Consider the following 16,468-nt stretch of genomic DNA (forward strand, 5'->3'; position numbering starts at 1 on the left):
GCCCGACTTCACAGATGCGACCAATCCTACGTTTCAGCCTGGTGCTTCCGGGTCTTCGGATGTTTTTGCCTCAACATATGGAACATTTCTAGATGTGTCGCAGCAGATAGTATATAAACAATAGTCTCCCGCCTTGTATCATTGCTATCTTCACGTCGCATTTATACACTTTACTATTCATATTTATATACCTTAATATCTAAGCAACACAGCGCGCGAAACCTCCAGCATTATTTTACAATGGCTACGGTGATTATTGGCCAATACTCATACGCCTTCGTACAAAGCGGAGGCTACGATTATGCCAGCAGTGGAGGTGTCACCTACTACTATCGCCAAACAGGCACAACGCAATGGCTTGAATACACGCAAGCTCAGAGTGGTGGCACAACTACCCAAACTCAAAGTGGTTACACGACCACCCAAGCCAGCAGCAGTAGCGGTGGCACCGTTCCCGCGCAATACTCCAATCGCCTGGTATCTAATGTGTACGAGGGTCAAATGGGCGGGATAAACATAAGATGGGGACCTGTCGCAATCCAGCGGTTGCAGGACAACACATCCGCCAAGGGGATATCGTTGTACACGATGAAGGCTCTTTGCGAACATTTCGTCTATCTGATGGCTAGGCGATTGGTGAACCAGGGAATTAATATCTCAACCGCTACTATCAAGTAGACTGGAAACTTACCTTCATAAAACACCTCAAAATCTCTTCAATATTGGCATAGTAAGCTGACTGTCTCTATAGGTCAGCACCCCATGACTTTACCGAAAACACTGCGACGCATGTCACGACTGCTGATGATGAGCATATCACTGCTGAGCTGACCGGCAAAAGGAAGGCCCACGTTTACCTTTCAGGGGTAGGTTCCGGCGCAACAGCCTATGATAATGTGAGCATGAGGGGAGAAAGTATCATGACCAGACAAGGAGGCGCCAGCCCTGCCATTATCACCAGCCTCTCTATCGGCCACTATCCTTCGGCAGGAACATCCGCCGCACAGGCTCCGGCTGCCACGACTACGGCGGCTTCTGGTTACACTACAACAACGGGTGGTTACAATACAACAGCAACCGCAGGCGGTTACTCTTGGGAGGATGACCCGCAGTATCCAGGGTATGAACGGCGCTGGAACGTTCAAACCCAACAGTATGACAGGAGGCCCAGCACGACTTGAATAAGCAAGCCCTAACTCGTCTATGATCGGGCAATGGCATTTGGTCTTTTTGCATCGATGGAGGGGGTTTCCCTTGTACTGTATGCGCGGCGAAGTGGGGCATGCTCGTGGAAATCTCTTATTTGGTAGGCTCGCTGGTTGGACGGTCGGTGGAGGAGCCGTCACAGGGTTTATCGGGATCCGGTCGCTTCTGCAGGGTATCTATCATTATAAAGGGAATAGAGGTTGATTTCAAGGCGTTGTTGGGTTATAGCATTGAAATGTTATGATTCAAAGGAGAATTACTGGTGCTGGGAAGGTTCGTCGTCGTCTTCCGTTGCTGCGCAAGACAGCGGACGTGCACACGGCTGTCGCCGGCGACCTCGATCGCTGTGCTGGCCTTCCTTCAGGTAAGCAGGGCTTTTGCTAGCGCCGATCCACCGTTGGCGTTGCAAGCCCACCCTCAACTTGGTAATGGGGCGTGCTGAGGAATCTTGACATTGCATGGTCACTAGCAGCAGCTGTGAGGTTCAATACATGCGTATCCATTTGCTGGAGATGATTTTGGGCGGCTGGGAAGGAAAAGGGAAGGGCAGCGTGAATAATACATTGTCTTTTTATTATCTAAATCTAGCAGTAGCCTCAAAGTTGAGACAGAATAGCAAAGACCGCATGCCTGTTCTTCGCCATCCTGACCTCCAGCCCAACATCTTCGTTTCTGAAGATTTTAGCATCACCGGTCTTATTGATTGGCAACACTCTTTGGTCCTCCCAACATTCCTCGCCGCTGGTATGCCAAACTCGTTCCAAAATTATGATGATGAGGAGTCCATGTCGTTTGTCCCGCCACAGCTCCCGGACGATTTTGAATCGATGGATGAAGATGAACGTGCTAGAGAACAGGAGCAGTTCCGCCGTCGGCACGTACACTTCTTTTACCTAGGGTTCACGCAGCGAATGAATTAACCTCATTGGCACGTCCTTGAACAAGAAACAGGTCTCCTGAAGCGCCGAATATTCAACGATGCTAGTAGTCCTTGGGAAGGCTTTAACAACCCCCTTCAAATGGACATTGCCCGGGTATCGCAAAATTAGTCAAAGATCGCCCCTGCCAATTCAGATGGTACCATCCCAGCATGTCCTATTGTGCTCACAGAGCAAGAGGCACAAAGAAGAGCTGCACTGGACGAGTCCCTCCGCGAGGTTGACTCTGAAATGGAACGGATCAACGGGGTCCTTGGCATCGCGTCCGACGGATGGACGCCAAATGAATCGTTTGAAAGCGCGAAAGAGAGGGCAAGGTTGATCAGGGAAGAAGGGCTTGCCGTGGTTGGCGATGACAGGTTGAAGGAAATGACTGAACAACATTGGCCTTTTGATGACTGTAACGAGGATGAGTAAGGAATCGAAAAGAGACACAGGCCAGCTTATGGGAAGGGGGGACTACAAGCTTGGTTATTGGAGAGGGCAGAGCACCCCGCTCTCGTCTAATGAGACAAGCTGCACGACATTCACAACAAATCGTGTACTATGTGGAGACGACAACACAATTCTCTACTTAAAACCAAACCCCACTACAGACGTCGAGTGTACACGCTCACAACTATCGCGATTCCCTATTCTGTGTTTCTATCTCTGCGCAGCTCTTCACTCTCTTACAAGGACAACTCCGCGTTTGCCGCTGTAGTCTCTTCCAGCATCCCTCCACATTTCTCACCTACCAGCCGAGACCGTATTCCAATCGACGTAAAGGTATCTATCGAATGATTCCAGGACCGACAGCTGGGCATCGTAATACCCGAAAGACGTTTCAAAAGCGAGGACGAGGTATGCTATTCGTCGAACCAACCCAAAGGCATTGCTAACAACTGCCCTAAGATGTGTCAGATCGTACGAGCCATGTTTGCGTGCTCTACCTGGCATGCCAGCGTAGGTGGTGAACCTACTCGCATCAAACATATCGCCCAGTGTCGAGCAGCAATTGCAAGGGGACAAAGTTGCCCAGAAAATCAAAGGACCCATGATCATGTTCTTCAAGAGGACGAACCTGATAAATATTGCCCAGAGTGTAGAAGGGAGACGCCCCCAGAGGCGCCTTAATCAAGAGCATTGCTCTGCGAACATCTCCTGCTCCACTGTGCCTCCCCAAGGATAGTTCTGCGCTCTGGCGTTCCCTGTGGAGAGCTGATTGAGAAATGCTGGCGCGACGAGGTCGGCTCTGCACAGGAGGTATGCATGTCTCTTAAAGCGAGATTGCTTGAGGAGGCAAGTCAGGCTCCACTCACGGAGGCAAAGATGTGAATTTTTCAGAGAGGTGAGCTTTTTAAGGGGCTACCCACGTGATCGAGGGCAAGGTCAATTTAGATTCCGTGTTGTTCACCATGCTACCGAATAACCAGAAACGAGCGTCAAACGGTCATTCAGCAGTGTCCGCATGTCCTTCAAATAATCTCCAAATTTCTCAAATTTGCTCAATGCCGCGAACAACCTTTGTATTTCTAGGCAATAGATGGCGAGACGGGAAGGAGAGAGACATAACCAAGAATCCCAAAGCCGGTAGGACAGTCTCCATTCCAAGACGATTATCCCACACCACCACAATTCAAACCCTTCCTCGCCAGCAACATTTTCACGTCAGTACATCTCATACTCCCTCTCAAGCAGCAGCAACCTCAGCCGCCCTCCTCTGCCTCCCAGAAATCAAATACACGCTCGCCCGCACATCCAACAACGGATCCGCACTAACATCCACGCCCTCCACCCGCGGAATTGGATCAAAAATAATATCCTTCTGCTTCTTCAAGCTCTCCTCATCACTCATCGTCTTCTCGACTTTAATCTCCCCCAGCTCCACAACCCGCCTCTCCTCCGGCCAGATCTCCTGCGCGTCATCCGTCACATCGCCCGCCTCAGCGACCTGCGCCTGCAGCTTAAACGTAACCGGCCCAGCAGCCAGCCGCGTCGGCAGCTCCTCAAACAGATAATTCGCCGATTTCGACGCGAGCTCGTCCGCGCCGAGCGTCTGCAGCCCCGCATCAGGCACAACGCGGTACCGCACATACGTCTCCCTGCCCTCCGCACTCAAGAACTTAAACGCATTCACGCCGAAATACGTCTCCGTGCCAAAGCTCGCAGGGCTCGGCTTCGGCTCCTGCAGGAACCGCACCGTCTCCGGGTGGCGGCCCAGGAACTCGGGCACCGCCTCCGCGGCGTTGGGGCCCCCGGCCGCTTGGAGGAACTCGAGGAACTCGGCGCCTGTGCGCGTCGGGAAGTAGCGCGTGCTGTGCGCGATGATGTCGGTGTGGTGGCGCCGGCCGTCGGCGGTAGAGGGCAGGTGGAAGCGGATGGCGATGCCGCGGGGGTTGGCGGTGGGTGAGGTGTCTGGGATTGTGGGGAGCCCGGTGGAGGAGGAGAAGCGGATGGTTAGGGGGGTTGAGGGGGCGGTGAAGTGTGGCGCTTTGGAGAGGGTGGATGCGGTGGGGGTGGGTGTGAAGGTGCCGGTTAGGAGGTGACCTTTCGCGTGGGCTGGGTGGGTGTTAGTTGGACTGATGGATGGATGGATAGATGGGTTGAGCGAGGATATGGGAAGATGTACATACCAGGCCTAAAACTTTGTGGAGCACCGCCAGCAGCGCCGCGCAAGGCGCCCACGAGGCCTTCAGCCGTCTCTAGAATCTGCGGGTTTTCTGATAGAGGCATTGTGAGTGCGGTGCGTAGTTGATCTCGTCCAGATTTCTCTTTCGAAAGCGATGCAGTGTGTCGGAGCAGAGCAGAAGAAGTAGACTAGCCTTCAAATGCTATTCAACCGCAGTTCAAACGTAGGAGAGTATATCCCAAGGAGTGAGTGAATCCCAACCACAGCACCCCTCTCTTCTCTATATACCACACCCCCGCTTATACATCCCCCTCTTCCCGTGCAAATGCAATCGGTCTTCCAAATACCCTTCGCGCCTCAAAAGCCCCTCTACTGCCCCGCTATCACCAAACAAACAAAGGCCTCCACCCCCGTCCACCCTTCTTATCACACCCTGCATGTGCTAGTCAAATCGCATCCGCCTCATTGGCCAATGCAGGCATGACAGCAGCTTACTCACATCTCGCACATGCTCGCGCCTCGCTTGTTCCTGGGCGGCTCTACAAATCAATTAATCCGGCGCAGTTTGTAATCGGCTTGGCGAGATCGCGTAATTGTTGCTACTGTATGCGCTTTGGGGAGGAATGACGGCATTGCAAGGCACTTCTTCGGGTGGATATGAACAGACAAGGCTGGCCCAGAGAGATCGGGGTTAGTTAGAGGGGGATTGCGAGCATTTGGAATTGCTAGGTGTCAAGCCGAACGATTCTGAAAGCTTGCTTTGCCCATGTTATGGTCACAAGGCTGATCATTAACCACCACAGCTTGATGCGTGCAGTAATCTTCTCTAAGGAGCGGCCCGTGACGCCACTCAAACAAACCGGACGAATGAGATATTCAAGTTCTGGGATGTGAAGATGCCCGTCTTCATTAATGCAACCGGCTCTGACTTTCACACTACTATCGCAGTGTAGAAGGGGAGAAAAAAATTGAAACTAGCGCGTACAAAACAGGCACGCTCAATGCGGTAGAATGACCTGGGGACATGTTGATAGACACATGACGAAAGGAGAAGAGAAATCAAGTGCTCGGCAGAGGCTTGAAATTATTCAGCCCCGTTGATCGGAAGGAATCCCAAAACGCCAATGAATTGGTGCTGATAATTCGTCACTCCTCATACGCCAATTTTTTCCCTTGAGGGTTGCCGGTGTCTCCCGTACAACTCGAGTTCGCCCATATAAGGCAAAGCTTGCTGTGGCATCTACTGCGGTTCCTCGTCGTGTATAGAGTGTTCGGTAATATTCGACGGGGGTGGCGCATAGGGCCCGTCAACGGGCTGTGAACTGACGACTGGGTGACCGTCGAAAAAAAGTCCCGGGGTAGGGTTACGAGGAGCTAAGGTGTCTCTGCTATTGGTGGATGTGTATTCCCTTGTTGGTAACGGAAGCTGGACACCGCTGGAATACTGAGGGTAGTATGGTCCCGGAAAATAGTCCAGGCCAAAAGGCGTCGCCAAGGGATAAGGAACTAGGCGCTGCATTAGCCAGGTATATCACCCCGGTTTGGTTTCTGGGTTCTCAAGGGCCTTCAACAGTCTTCCGCGGCTACCAGGTAGCGGGAAGTGGATAGACTCAATAAGCACCTTGTGGGACTTGGTAGCCCATTTGGGCTTGCTGTGCCTGCGCCTGCGCGGCTGCCATGGCGTGCGCATGTTGTTGCTGTCGCTGCGGCAAGTCGTTGAACCAGGGATGATTCAGAGCTGCTGAGGCGGATATCCGCATCTCGGGTCGGAGCTGGAGCATGCTGTTGAGGAGGTTCAGGCCGACCTGGTCGATCTGGGGGAGAATGAGGCGGAGATCCTGCGTTGCGAAGACGGGGAAGTTGCCCTTGTACTCCGGAAACTGGGAAATACCGGGCCACGATCGTTCCGACGGCGTGCCCATTAGCCTGAAGATCTTCTGCAGCTGATCTTCATTCGTTGTTCCGGGGAAAAGCGGCCGGCCCGTGTACATCTCGGCCATGATGCAGCCTGCGGACCAGATGTCGATGCTTGTGTTATAGGTGCGACTTCCCAGCAGGACGTCGGGCGCACGGTACCACAGCGTAACGACCTCGTTCGAAAAGGTGTTCACCGGAATACCGAAGGCGCGGGCAAGACCGAAGTCAGCCAGCTTCAGCTGTCCACGGTTGTTGATGAGCAGGTTCTGGGGCTTAAGATCGCGGTGCAGGACGCGGTTCTCGTGGCAAAAAGCAATTCCGCGGAGTAGCTGGTACATGAAAGACTTGATGGTAGGAGGGTCCAGGGCGCCTCGGTCGCCGCGGGAGTCCATGTATCGCTTCAGGTCCTTGTCCATGTACTCGAAGACGAGCATGAGCTTATTCTCGGTGTGGATGACATCGTGGAGAAGGACGATGTTTTCGTGCTTCAATTCCTTCATAAGGGATATCTCACGGATCGCAGTGGAGGGAGTGCCTTCTTCGGAGTCGAGGTGGATCTCTTTGAGCGCGACGAGCTCGCCCGTTTGGCGGTTCCGGCCCTTGAACACCTGCACGAGGTCAGTATCTGCGTGCGACGTAGCATCTGGTATATCGCACAGTTGCATAGGTGCCCTCTCCCAGCTTCTCCAGCTGCTGGAAGGAGCTGGGGTGCCTGCGGTTGTCCATGGTGGATGCAGCAGGAACCGTCTGGCCGCCGCCGAGATTTCGCACGCTGATGGTCGAGTCGGTGCGGTTTGCGACTGAGAGGGTGCCTGCGTGCGTCGGCCTGAGTTTTCCTGGCGGCGGGCGAGTCGTGTATTTGGGGTCCCAGAGAATTGCGCTGGCGGTGGTGAGTTGGTTGGCGATGCGTAGCTGCGGCGGGGTAGAGCGAGCGGGTTCGGGGGAAGAATTTGGTTGGGCCGTTTTGGCGGTGGAGAGCGATGAGGGGAGCGCGTCCCCAAGGCGAGAGAGAGGGCCTAAATAGAAGTGCAGCGAGTTATTGATAGCGAGGAGCTGGAATACCGCTGGCGCTGGCGCTGGCGCTGGGATGCTGCAGAGGGCGATGAGTCGTAGCTTGTGGGGCGGCAAATGAAGCCTGGGCGCGGAACAAGAGACCTCGTAGCGCCTGACCACGCGCTGCCGACGCTCCTTCACCTACCAGCCGTCGCCGCGGCCCGCTTCCTATTTCTAGCAGCCGCCTGGAGCAAACGCGGCCGTGGTGAAGCAATCGCTAAGGACAAGGACAGGTTCTCATGCTAACTCGGGCTATTTAGGAACGCGCCTTTGCCCTGAACCAACGCGCCAGCCTTCACGAGCCTTGACGGGAATATCCAAGCATAGTGAAATCCCACATTGGCCTCTTTCCAGCCCTAGGGGTCCTTCAGGAACGCCATTGCCAAAAAGCGGGATGCCTCCGACGAGATTCCCATAGCGACTTAGTGGGGGAGAGCATGAACCGATATCACGCTGTAGTCTGCCCAGGTGTTTGCCTTCGTTTCCTGTCTCGCGATTGGTGTAAGGATCCAGCTGCGGGTTGTTCTTGAAAGCCCCATTACCAGCAAGCCCAGCCTGAATCTTTTCAAGGAGAAGGCCAGGACGTGGGATGCACTCGGCCAGTCGCTCGGGACGGACCGCAAACGGAGTACACTGGGCTTTGGCCCGCGAAAATAGTGATTGGTGCTCCCGCCGTGACACTCGGGACATTGCATGTCTGCGAAACCCCTGCCTTTGCATTGCCGCAGCGTCCCGATCGGATGTGGGCTGGAATATCCAGATGCTGAGAATGCGAGGCTTCTGAATGCAGTTGACTGTCTCTATACCTCCTCGCAGCGTATGCTGAATAATAGCAAGGGGTGAAAGGGCGCGCACGTGGGAGGGGTGCTTGGCGCTGCAAGGTAGCTCTAGCCCGCGGTGGAGAAAGTTGAAGCACCGCACTCCGTCATAAAGACTGCCACGCACTCCCACGAACCCCGCGACCCCTCAGCAACGACCGCGAGAGCGCCGCAATGCGTGCACGCCTCTTCCACTTCCACAAGAGTCCGCCGCATTTCGATAGACTACCGCCTGACTGATCACTTGACCGCTGCCTTCATCGTGAGATTCGCCTCGCCGCCGTCTGCGTGTTTGCCTCACTCCACCGGCGTGCTATTTGGCCGCCGCCCTCCTTGGACGCCGCCTGCTCCGCAGACACCAAATCCGAGCCACGATGAAGTACACCGTCTACGACCGCCTGCTGCGGCGGGAACTCGCGACCGACCGCAAGCGATACTCCAGTGTGCTCGGCATCTACGGCGACAGACAATGGGTGCAGGACATGGACGTTGTCAATGAGCTGGAGGGCCACAACGGATGCGTGAACGCTCTTTGGTATGCCCCACCCCCAACATCTCCCTTCAAGCAAGAAGCTTACGGTTTGCTAGCTGGTCGACATCGGGCCGTCTGCTCGCCTCAGGCTCCGATGACCACCGCATCAACATCCACTCCTACCACCCCGAGTCGTCCACCTCGCAGTTCAGTCTCACCACGTCCATCCTGACGGGCCACCACACCAATATCTTCTCCGTGAAGTTCATGCCCTACTCCAATGACCGAACCATTGTCTCCGCCACCGACGACGTGCGTATATTCGATATCGAATATTCCGGCCACTCTGCCCTTGGCTCGTCGTCTTCGGGTGCATCGCAAGCAGGGAGACGGCGTGTAGGCATCCACGGCGTGCCGGACGGGCTGACGCTGACTGAAGGAGACACCAACGCAAAAGCATTTCGATGCCACACGGACACGGTGAAGCGAATTGTGACGGAAGACAATCCCTTCTACTTCCTCACATGTTCCGAAGATGGCGATGTGCGACAATGGGACATCAGACAGCCGGCAAGGGCGTACCCGCCGCAGAAAGACAGCATGATGCCGAGCTGGGCAGCCAACCACGATGCCTCTGATAACGTGCCGCCGCCGCTTATCTCGTACAGCCGGTACCACCTAGATCTTAACACCGTCTCTTGTTCTCCGTCTCAACCACATTATATTGCTTTGGGCGGCGCGCATCTGCATTGTTTCCTGCACGACCGGCGAATGCTAGGTAGAGATAAGCACCAGGAACGAGGCGCTACGCTCTCGAGCCCTAGTAATTGGAACGACCATGATGACGAGCTTCTAGGAAAGGCGACGCAGTGTGTGAAGAAGTTCGCACCTAATGGGCAGAAACGAATGAAGCGGAACGACCATGGTCATATCACCGCTTGTAAAATCAGTGACGCCAATCCTAATGAGCTCATCGTCAGCTGGTCTGGAGAGTACATCTACAGCTTTGACATCCTCCGCAGTCCAGATGCTTCTGAAGAGGTCACGGAACCCAATCTTTCGCCTGGTACATCTAGCCGGCGAGTCAAGGATAAGAGTCGGAAGCGTAAGCGGCCAAAGTCTACCACTTTGTCTCAAGAGGCTGCCGAACGGGCTGGTTCACGTCAACGCACAGAAAGCTTAGATGAAGGTCTGGCATTGCGCGTAAACTACGGGAATGGTCAGAGCGAAGAGATCCGCATAGCAGCGCCACAGAGCCCACTCTCACAAAGTGAAGCTGCAGCCATCCAAGATACCGATCACTATCGTATCGCGAAGACCTCGGTCAAGCTTCTCAAGAAGATGTTCAAGCTGCATGACACCAGGCCACCGACCGATCCAGATGAACCATCTGCACATACAGCAGCTTTCACCTCCGTGCTCGGCTTCGCTGCTTCGATATTGCCAGACATGGACGAGATATCGAGGACATGGCACTATCCCATGAATCCAAATCGGGTCGATGTGGCCTTGCAGAATAAGTTGCGCGATGGACGAGCTGCCTCCCGTCGCTTCGTCCAGGCTGCAGGTACCCTTGCCCGCGTACTTGGGGGTCAATTGCGAACTGGTGGTGATGCCAATGCCGTCATTTCTCAGTACTTCGCCTCTATCCAACCTGCGCCAAATGAGAGGGCGTTGTTGCCGCGGCACGAGCAATTCGGGTACGATTTCTTGAAGGCTATTCTTCTCTGGCTTGACTCCGGCCTTGGGGCGGTCGTTGAAGGATTCTCAAGTCCCGGCAGTAATCCCCGCCGTCCGATTACCCCTGATGCGGATGTGGACGCCATTGACGACATCCTCATTCCGTATCTTCTCCAACTAGCGAGCGACAAACCCATTGTCAACGTCGACGCCTCTAGATTCGAGACAGATGCGACAAGAATCCTCTACTCCCATGAGAAGGCTGCTGTTATTGGCTTTGCCCGCGCTCTCAAAGTTCCGTTTGCTGACCTCACAGGCGCGGTTGTTTCTACCTGTGGCGATCCGTCAGAGCGACATGAGGTGCAGGACCGCAAGGCTGCGATCAAAAACTGGGCTTTTAAGATCGGGAGAGGCGTGTTGCTAAACGCCGCCAAAGACATACGATTCTCGTTCGTTGATCGGGCCTTTGGTGGACGTGGTATCTCAGATGCCAGCATCCGTGCAGAAGAGCAGGAACATCGGGAGCAACAGGAGGATATTGATCCTCTTGAAGAGGAAGATGTCGTTGTGGACGCAGAGCTTGTCAGTAGAGCTTGGGCTGAGCAAGCGGCTGAACGGTCAGCCGAGCCTACTAGTCCCGGTGCAGCCGCTGAAGAGGACACAAGCACAGGCGCCACTCCTGGTGCTTCAGGGGCCGAAGTCATCATGGAGGAGGAAGACGATGACGATGAAGACTCTGACGGTGACTTCGATCCATCTGATCCTGACGATGATGACGATGATGAGGACGTAGACGATGGGGGACTTTCGCGTACCCGCAGCGGTCGCATACTTTGGCGATCCGACTTTGACCGAACCTATCTCAGGGAGCGCGTCGAAGCTCATGTGCCATGTTCGCCACATACTCGTGTGTACCAGGGTCACTGCAACGTTCGGACCGTGAAGGATGTCAACTTCTTCGGATTACAAGACGAATACGTAGTCAGCGGTAGTGATTGCGGACACCTCTTCATATGGGACAGGAAGACTGCGCAGCTTCTCAACATCCTTGAAGGAGACGGCGAGGTCGTTAACGTGATTCAAGGTTTGATTCATGTTTCCATCCGCCACCCAGTATGCTAATGTGGTTTAGGACATCCATACGAGCCGACGATGGCTGTGTCGGGCATTGACCATACGATCAAGATATTTTCGCCTGACGCCAAGGAGCAGCGCAATGCTCGCAAGGGTATAGGCGTCCAGTCCGCCGATCCCGGGGTCTCTAGCCTAGGCTTCGGACGGAGGCGACGGGCACAGCGCGCCTCTGATTCTGCGCCGCCTCGCGAGCCTACTTCTACCGACGAGGAGGATGACGAGGTTGCAACAAACGGCCTGCGGAGCCGAAAGGCTATGCATGACCAGTACAAGATCACGTCGCAGAATGACATGGACCGGAAGGGCGGGCGCGAGGACGCTTTCATAACGGTTGGTAGTTTTCTCCCAAGATTAAGAATACGTGCTGACATGCCGTGTGCAGAGAGCGTTACTTGCTCAATTAGCCCAACGACTCCATGCTCATCATCATACAGGAGACGAGGACGAGGAGGGAGAGACGACTATCGTACTCAACAATGATGAGGGCTGCACGGTCATGTAATTCAGCCCGCCGTCAGCATGATATCCAACCATTGCTACCAGATGTCCGGCGTATTTGGTGGCCATAATGCCCCTGGCCGTAGGAAAGGCGTTCTCACGGAGTCTGGTTCTAGCCGGCGCCCAAACAGGATCTGGAATGTCATGGGAACATGGATATGCCTACGATCATTTCAGACGATGCAACGATCTCGGCCATCTCGTAGGGAAAACGGAAGAGATTGGACTGTACGGCGGGTTAGGAATAGGTTATTATTATAACGGAGCCATATATGGGCATAAATTCAATTCGACTCCCTTCCAAAGCTATCTTCACAGTCCTTGTAAAGTCCGCACATAGACTCCATGCTCCGACCAAGATGCCCGCGCGAACGACGCCCTTTCGCCCTTTTGCCCTTTTGCAACGTGTCCTTCAGCTGGCCTTCTTTTGCTTGGCTTTGAGCGCCTTCTTCCTGTTGCTCCGTATCATGACGACTGAGAGAAAGCTACCCACAACGGTGCTGAAGAGGATTACGAGGATGACGGGTATGCGAATAGCCCAGACGCGAGGAGGGAAGAAGGAGTGCAGCGGGTGGTCTTCGTCGACGAAGGGCTGGCATGTGTTAGTGCTTTACTCTGTGGGTGCAAAATTTTTGCTTTAGGTGCTGAAAGCGAGGGTGGGACGGTGTGAAGGTGCTCGTACCATGAACAGGGTCCAGATGGTGTAGTAGAGGAAGACGGCGGTTGCTGCGATCAGCATGCTGAGGCCTACGAGTCGGTCGAGCTGGTACATTGTTAGTTACTGGATCTTCAATTGCGTGTACTTGCAAAGACTTACCATTTTGATTGTATTGCGAGTTGACAACGAGTGAATGCAATGTGTTGACCTGGGCTTGTTGAAGCCTAAGGTGATTTGGTGTTTAGATGCCAAGAGCGGGATTACATAACGCCGCTCCGCTGTCACAGCCAAACTTTCTGCCCAACCAACAACTCTCGCCATCACAAACACACGTTGTGACCAGCGCGGACGGTCAACAGCGTTCTATCCCCAGAGTCTCTTGCTTCTTCCGGAATACCAGGCCTCCTACAGCTTCACAACACCCAAGAGAAGCTTGCCACCATGACGGAGGTTGCCTCTGCCGTCCGCATCCCGTCACCGGAGCCTGAGCTGCCAGAGCTGCCCCGCAAGCGCGATCGCTCGCCCTACGACGCCGGACCCTCTAAGCGCTCGAGGAGACACGAATATGATGACGGAGACTCTGGGCGACGAGGAGACCGCGGGCGAGCCCACGATGACGACCGCCGACGAGATCGCGAGAACGGACACCGGCACGATAAGGATGGGACCGAGTCTCGCAAAAGGCCTGAGGCAGATGTCCCGGAGGATGACTCCCGCCTAAAGCTCTTCCAAAATGCGTTCAGCGCGCCTCGGAAGCTCGCCATCGACGACTCGAAGACCCGCGCCGGTGGTGCCTATATTCCCCCTGCGCGACTGCGAGCTATGCAGGCTGCTATCACGGACAAGAAGAGCCCCGAGTTTCAGCGCATGGCGTGGGAGGCGCTGAAGAAATCGATACAGGGCATGATCAATAAGTGCAACGTCGCGAACATCAAGCAGATTGTGCCGGAGCTGTTCTCAGAGAACCTAGTCCGAGGCCGCGGTCTGTTCTGTCGGGCAATCATGAAGGCGCAGGCAGCGAGCTTGCCGTTCACCAACATCTATGCGGCTATGGTGGCGATCGTGAATACGAAGCTGCCCCAGGTTGGAGATTTGCTGGTACGGAGATTGATCGTTCAGTTTCGGAAGGCTTTCCGAAGGAACGACAAGGCGGTCGCCGTGGCCAGCTCGATGTTCTTGTCGCATTTAGTGAACACGCAAGTTGTGCACGAGGTGCTGATTGCCGAGATCCTGCTACTTCTCCTCAACAAGCCCACAGATGACAGCGTCGAGATTGCGGTCGGTATCATGAAAGGGGTGGGACAGTTCCTGGAAGAGATGAATGGTGCCATCGCCAACGCCATCTTCGATCAGTTCCGCAATATCCTCCACGAAGCCGACATCGACAAGCGCACGCAGTACATGATCGAAGTCTTGTTCCAGGTCAGAAAAGACAAGTACAAGGATAACCCAGCGGTCAAGGAAGAGCTAGATCTTGTGGAAGAGGAGGATCAGCATACGCATCGGCACACGCTTGAGGATGAGATTAAGGTCGAGGATGGTCTCAATATCTTCAAGTTTGATCCGGAGTATGAGGAGAATGAGGCGCAATATCAGAAGTTGAAGGCAGAGATTCTGGGCGAGGAGGAGGGAAGTGATGCGGAGTATACCGATGCCTCGTCAGAGGATGAAGAAGATGAGGAAGACAAGGCTATGGACATCAAGGATCAAACGAACGCCGATCTCGTCAATCTGCGCCGAACGATATACCTCACAATCAAGAGCAGTGGAGGCTTTGAAGAGTGCTGCCATAAGCTCATGCGCATCAATCTGCCTCATGGAATGGAGAAGGAGCTTACCACCATGGTCGTCGAGTGCGCTAGCCAGGAACGCACGTACGAAAAGTTCTACGGCATGATTGGAGAGCGTTTCTGTAAGCTGAATCGCATGTGGACCGACCTGTTCGAGGATGGCTTCGTCCACTACTACGAAACCATCCACCGATTCGAAACAAACCGTCTCCGAATCATCGCACAGTTGTTCGCACATCTCCTGGCCACGGATGCAATTGGCTGGCACGTATTTATGGCCATCAAGCTCAATGAGGAGGACACCACTTCGAGCTCCCGCATTTTCATCAAGATTCTCTTCGAAGAGCTCATGGCATCACTCGGAAATAAGGTTCTGGTGGAACGGCTAAAGGAGCCAATGCTTCAGGATAGTCTTACTGGCATCTTCCCGACCGATGATCAGGTCAAGACTCGCTTCTCCATCAATTTCTTTACTGCTATCGGCATGGGTGTTCTTACAGAAGGCATGCGCGAGTTCTTGAAGAACAACGCGCCCAAGCCCGCAGCATTGCCGGCACCGGAGAGCGAATCAGATTCAGAGAGCGTGTCCTCCCGCTCCTCTTATTCCTATTCTTCTCGCTCTCGGTCAAGGACACCCGTGCGTCGGGGGCGATACTCATCGAGCTCGCGAGGCCGCTCTTACACCCGAAGCCGGTCTCCCGCTCTAAGGAAAGGCCGTGGTCGTAGCCGTAGTCGCAGATCTTCCAACGATTCCGAATCGCGGTCCCGCTCACCCGCTCCTCGCAAGAGGCACTACTCTTCCAGCCGCTCGCGATCATCACCTCGACGTCGCAGACGCAGTCTATCCAGCTCAGTGTCCCGATCCCGCTCGCCACCAGCCGGCAAGCGCCGGCGCTACTCCATCTCTCCATCAAGGTCCCCATCGCCGCCGGCCCGCCGTCGCCGCGATTCGAGTATCCCTCCGCGCGGCCGTGAAGACTCTGCTTCCCCTCCACCAGCGCGACGTCGTCGAGATTCCAGTGCCTCGCCACCACCGCGTCGCTGCGATTCAAGCGCGCCCCCGCCACGTCGAGGACCAGCCGACTCACGGGACCGGCGAGATAAGCCGCCGCGTCGGCCTAGGTATAGTTCGTCGCCGGAGAGGTCGCCGCCGCCTGCAAGGAAGAGGAGGTATAGCGGCTCTGTGTCGCGGTCGCCACCTCCGAGGCGGAGGAGAGATTCTTAAGTTTAGGTAAAGCACGCTCCACGAGAATGAAGGATCTAGTTAGGGAGCTCATAGAATGCACGCTTGAGCGATGGGTAGATTGACGAGTTTTGGGATTAGGGAGATATCAGGTAGCATGTCAATCGTAAATTCATGTGAATAGGCTTGTATTGCCTTCAGTGCGAGGAAATCATGCTGCAACCGAGTCGGAGCATCTTTGTGAGTTTGTGCATGACTCACTGATATAGCACAGGCGCGTATAAAGCGCAAGAGAGAAAATTTGTCGATTGATTCACGAGTAGAGAATCTCGAGCTTATGCCTGTGATGGCTATGAAGAAAAGCCCTACACGCAGCTCTGTTAAGCTTGGCGTCGTCACGCTCTTCATACCGAAAAGCCATTCCGCATCCGGTTCTACCTTCCCTCCAGCGCCATTGATGCCCAATACCGCCTCCCCAAACTATCTCCCCGCCAGCGAGTCCAGTCGACG

General features: G+C 54.6%; 8 protein-coding genes across 8 annotated transcripts; 4 read left to right on the forward strand and 4 right to left on the reverse strand.

Moving 5' to 3' along the window:
- The first annotated feature begins 168 nt into the window (after positions 1 to 168).
- On the forward strand, positions 169 to 925 carry BU26DRAFT_514332 (uncharacterized protein). Its single transcript, XM_033827810.1, has one exon. It carries the CDS (start codon positions 241 to 243, stop codon positions 676 to 678), a length of 438 nt encoding a protein of 145 aa, XP_033689421.1. The 5' UTR covers positions 169 to 240; the 3' UTR covers positions 679 to 925.
- Positions 926 to 1,991: 1,066 nt separating this feature from the next.
- BU26DRAFT_527541 (uncharacterized protein) lies at positions 1,992 to 2,561 on the forward strand (the record flags this gene model as incomplete). The annotated part of the gene is made up of 3 exons (XM_033830787.1): positions 1,992 to 2,076; positions 2,158 to 2,240; positions 2,319 to 2,561. The coding sequence occupies 3 exons, from the start codon at positions 1,992 to 1,994 to the stop codon at positions 2,559 to 2,561; spliced, it is 411 nt and encodes a 136-aa protein (XP_033689422.1).
- A 153-nt stretch (positions 2,562 to 2,714) lies between these two features.
- On the reverse strand, positions 2,715 to 3,239 carry BU26DRAFT_583022 (uncharacterized protein; the record flags this gene model as incomplete). The annotated part of the gene is made up of 2 exons (XM_033834551.1): positions 2,882 to 3,239; positions 2,715 to 2,734 (listed from the first exon to the last, which is right to left on the reverse strand). The coding sequence occupies exons 1-2, from the start codon at positions 3,186 to 3,188 to the stop codon at positions 2,715 to 2,717; spliced, it is 327 nt and encodes a 108-aa protein (XP_033689423.1). The 5' UTR covers positions 3,189 to 3,239.
- Positions 3,240 to 3,739: 500 nt separating this feature from the next.
- BU26DRAFT_137780 (catalase domain-containing protein) lies at positions 3,740 to 4,947 on the reverse strand. Its single transcript, XM_033819776.1, has 2 exons — positions 4,760 to 4,947; positions 3,740 to 4,685 (listed from the first exon to the last, which is right to left on the reverse strand). The coding sequence occupies exons 1-2, from the start codon at positions 4,857 to 4,859 to the stop codon at positions 3,817 to 3,819; spliced, it is 969 nt and encodes a 322-aa protein (XP_033689424.1). The 5' UTR covers positions 4,860 to 4,947; the 3' UTR covers positions 3,740 to 3,816.
- Positions 4,948 to 6,365: 1,418 nt separating this feature from the next.
- On the reverse strand, positions 6,366 to 8,415 carry BU26DRAFT_559113 (Pkinase-domain-containing protein; the record flags this gene model as incomplete). The annotated part of the gene is made up of 3 exons (XM_033832662.1): positions 6,366 to 7,280; positions 7,330 to 7,866; positions 8,011 to 8,415. 3 exons carry the CDS (start codon positions 8,413 to 8,415, stop codon positions 6,366 to 6,368), a joined length of 1,857 nt encoding a protein of 618 aa, XP_033689425.1.
- A 230-nt stretch (positions 8,416 to 8,645) lies between these two features.
- BU26DRAFT_137802 (WD40 repeat-like protein) lies at positions 8,646 to 12,465 on the forward strand. The gene is made up of 4 exons (XM_033819777.1): positions 8,646 to 9,078; positions 9,132 to 11,779; positions 11,828 to 12,159; positions 12,212 to 12,465. Exons 1-4 carry the CDS (start codon positions 8,918 to 8,920, stop codon positions 12,329 to 12,331), a joined length of 3,261 nt encoding a protein of 1,086 aa, XP_033689426.1. The 5' UTR covers positions 8,646 to 8,917; the 3' UTR covers positions 12,332 to 12,465.
- A 99-nt stretch (positions 12,466 to 12,564) lies between these two features.
- On the reverse strand, positions 12,565 to 13,193 carry BU26DRAFT_514334 (dolichol phosphate-mannose biosynthesis regulatory). The gene is made up of 3 exons (XM_033827811.1): positions 13,145 to 13,193; positions 13,010 to 13,090; positions 12,565 to 12,919 (listed from the first exon to the last, which is right to left on the reverse strand). The coding sequence occupies exons 1-3, from the start codon at positions 13,145 to 13,147 to the stop codon at positions 12,740 to 12,742; spliced, it is 264 nt and encodes an 87-aa protein (XP_033689427.1). The 5' UTR covers positions 13,148 to 13,193; the 3' UTR covers positions 12,565 to 12,739.
- A 101-nt stretch (positions 13,194 to 13,294) lies between these two features.
- BU26DRAFT_514335 (MIF4G-domain-containing protein) lies at positions 13,295 to 16,237 on the forward strand. Its single transcript, XM_033827812.1, has one exon. The coding sequence runs from the start codon at positions 13,427 to 13,429 to the stop codon at positions 15,998 to 16,000; it is 2,574 nt and encodes an 857-aa protein (XP_033689428.1). The 5' UTR covers positions 13,295 to 13,426; the 3' UTR covers positions 16,001 to 16,237.
- The last annotated feature ends 231 nt before the right edge of the window (positions 16,238 to 16,468 follow it).

The sequence above is a fragment of the Trematosphaeria pertusa genome (assembly GCF_010094035.1).
Source record: "Trematosphaeria pertusa strain CBS 122368 unplaced genomic scaffold BU26scaffold_2, whole genome shotgun sequence".
Lineage (NCBI taxonomy): Eukaryota > Fungi > Ascomycota > Dothideomycetes > Pleosporales > Trematosphaeriaceae > Trematosphaeria > Trematosphaeria pertusa.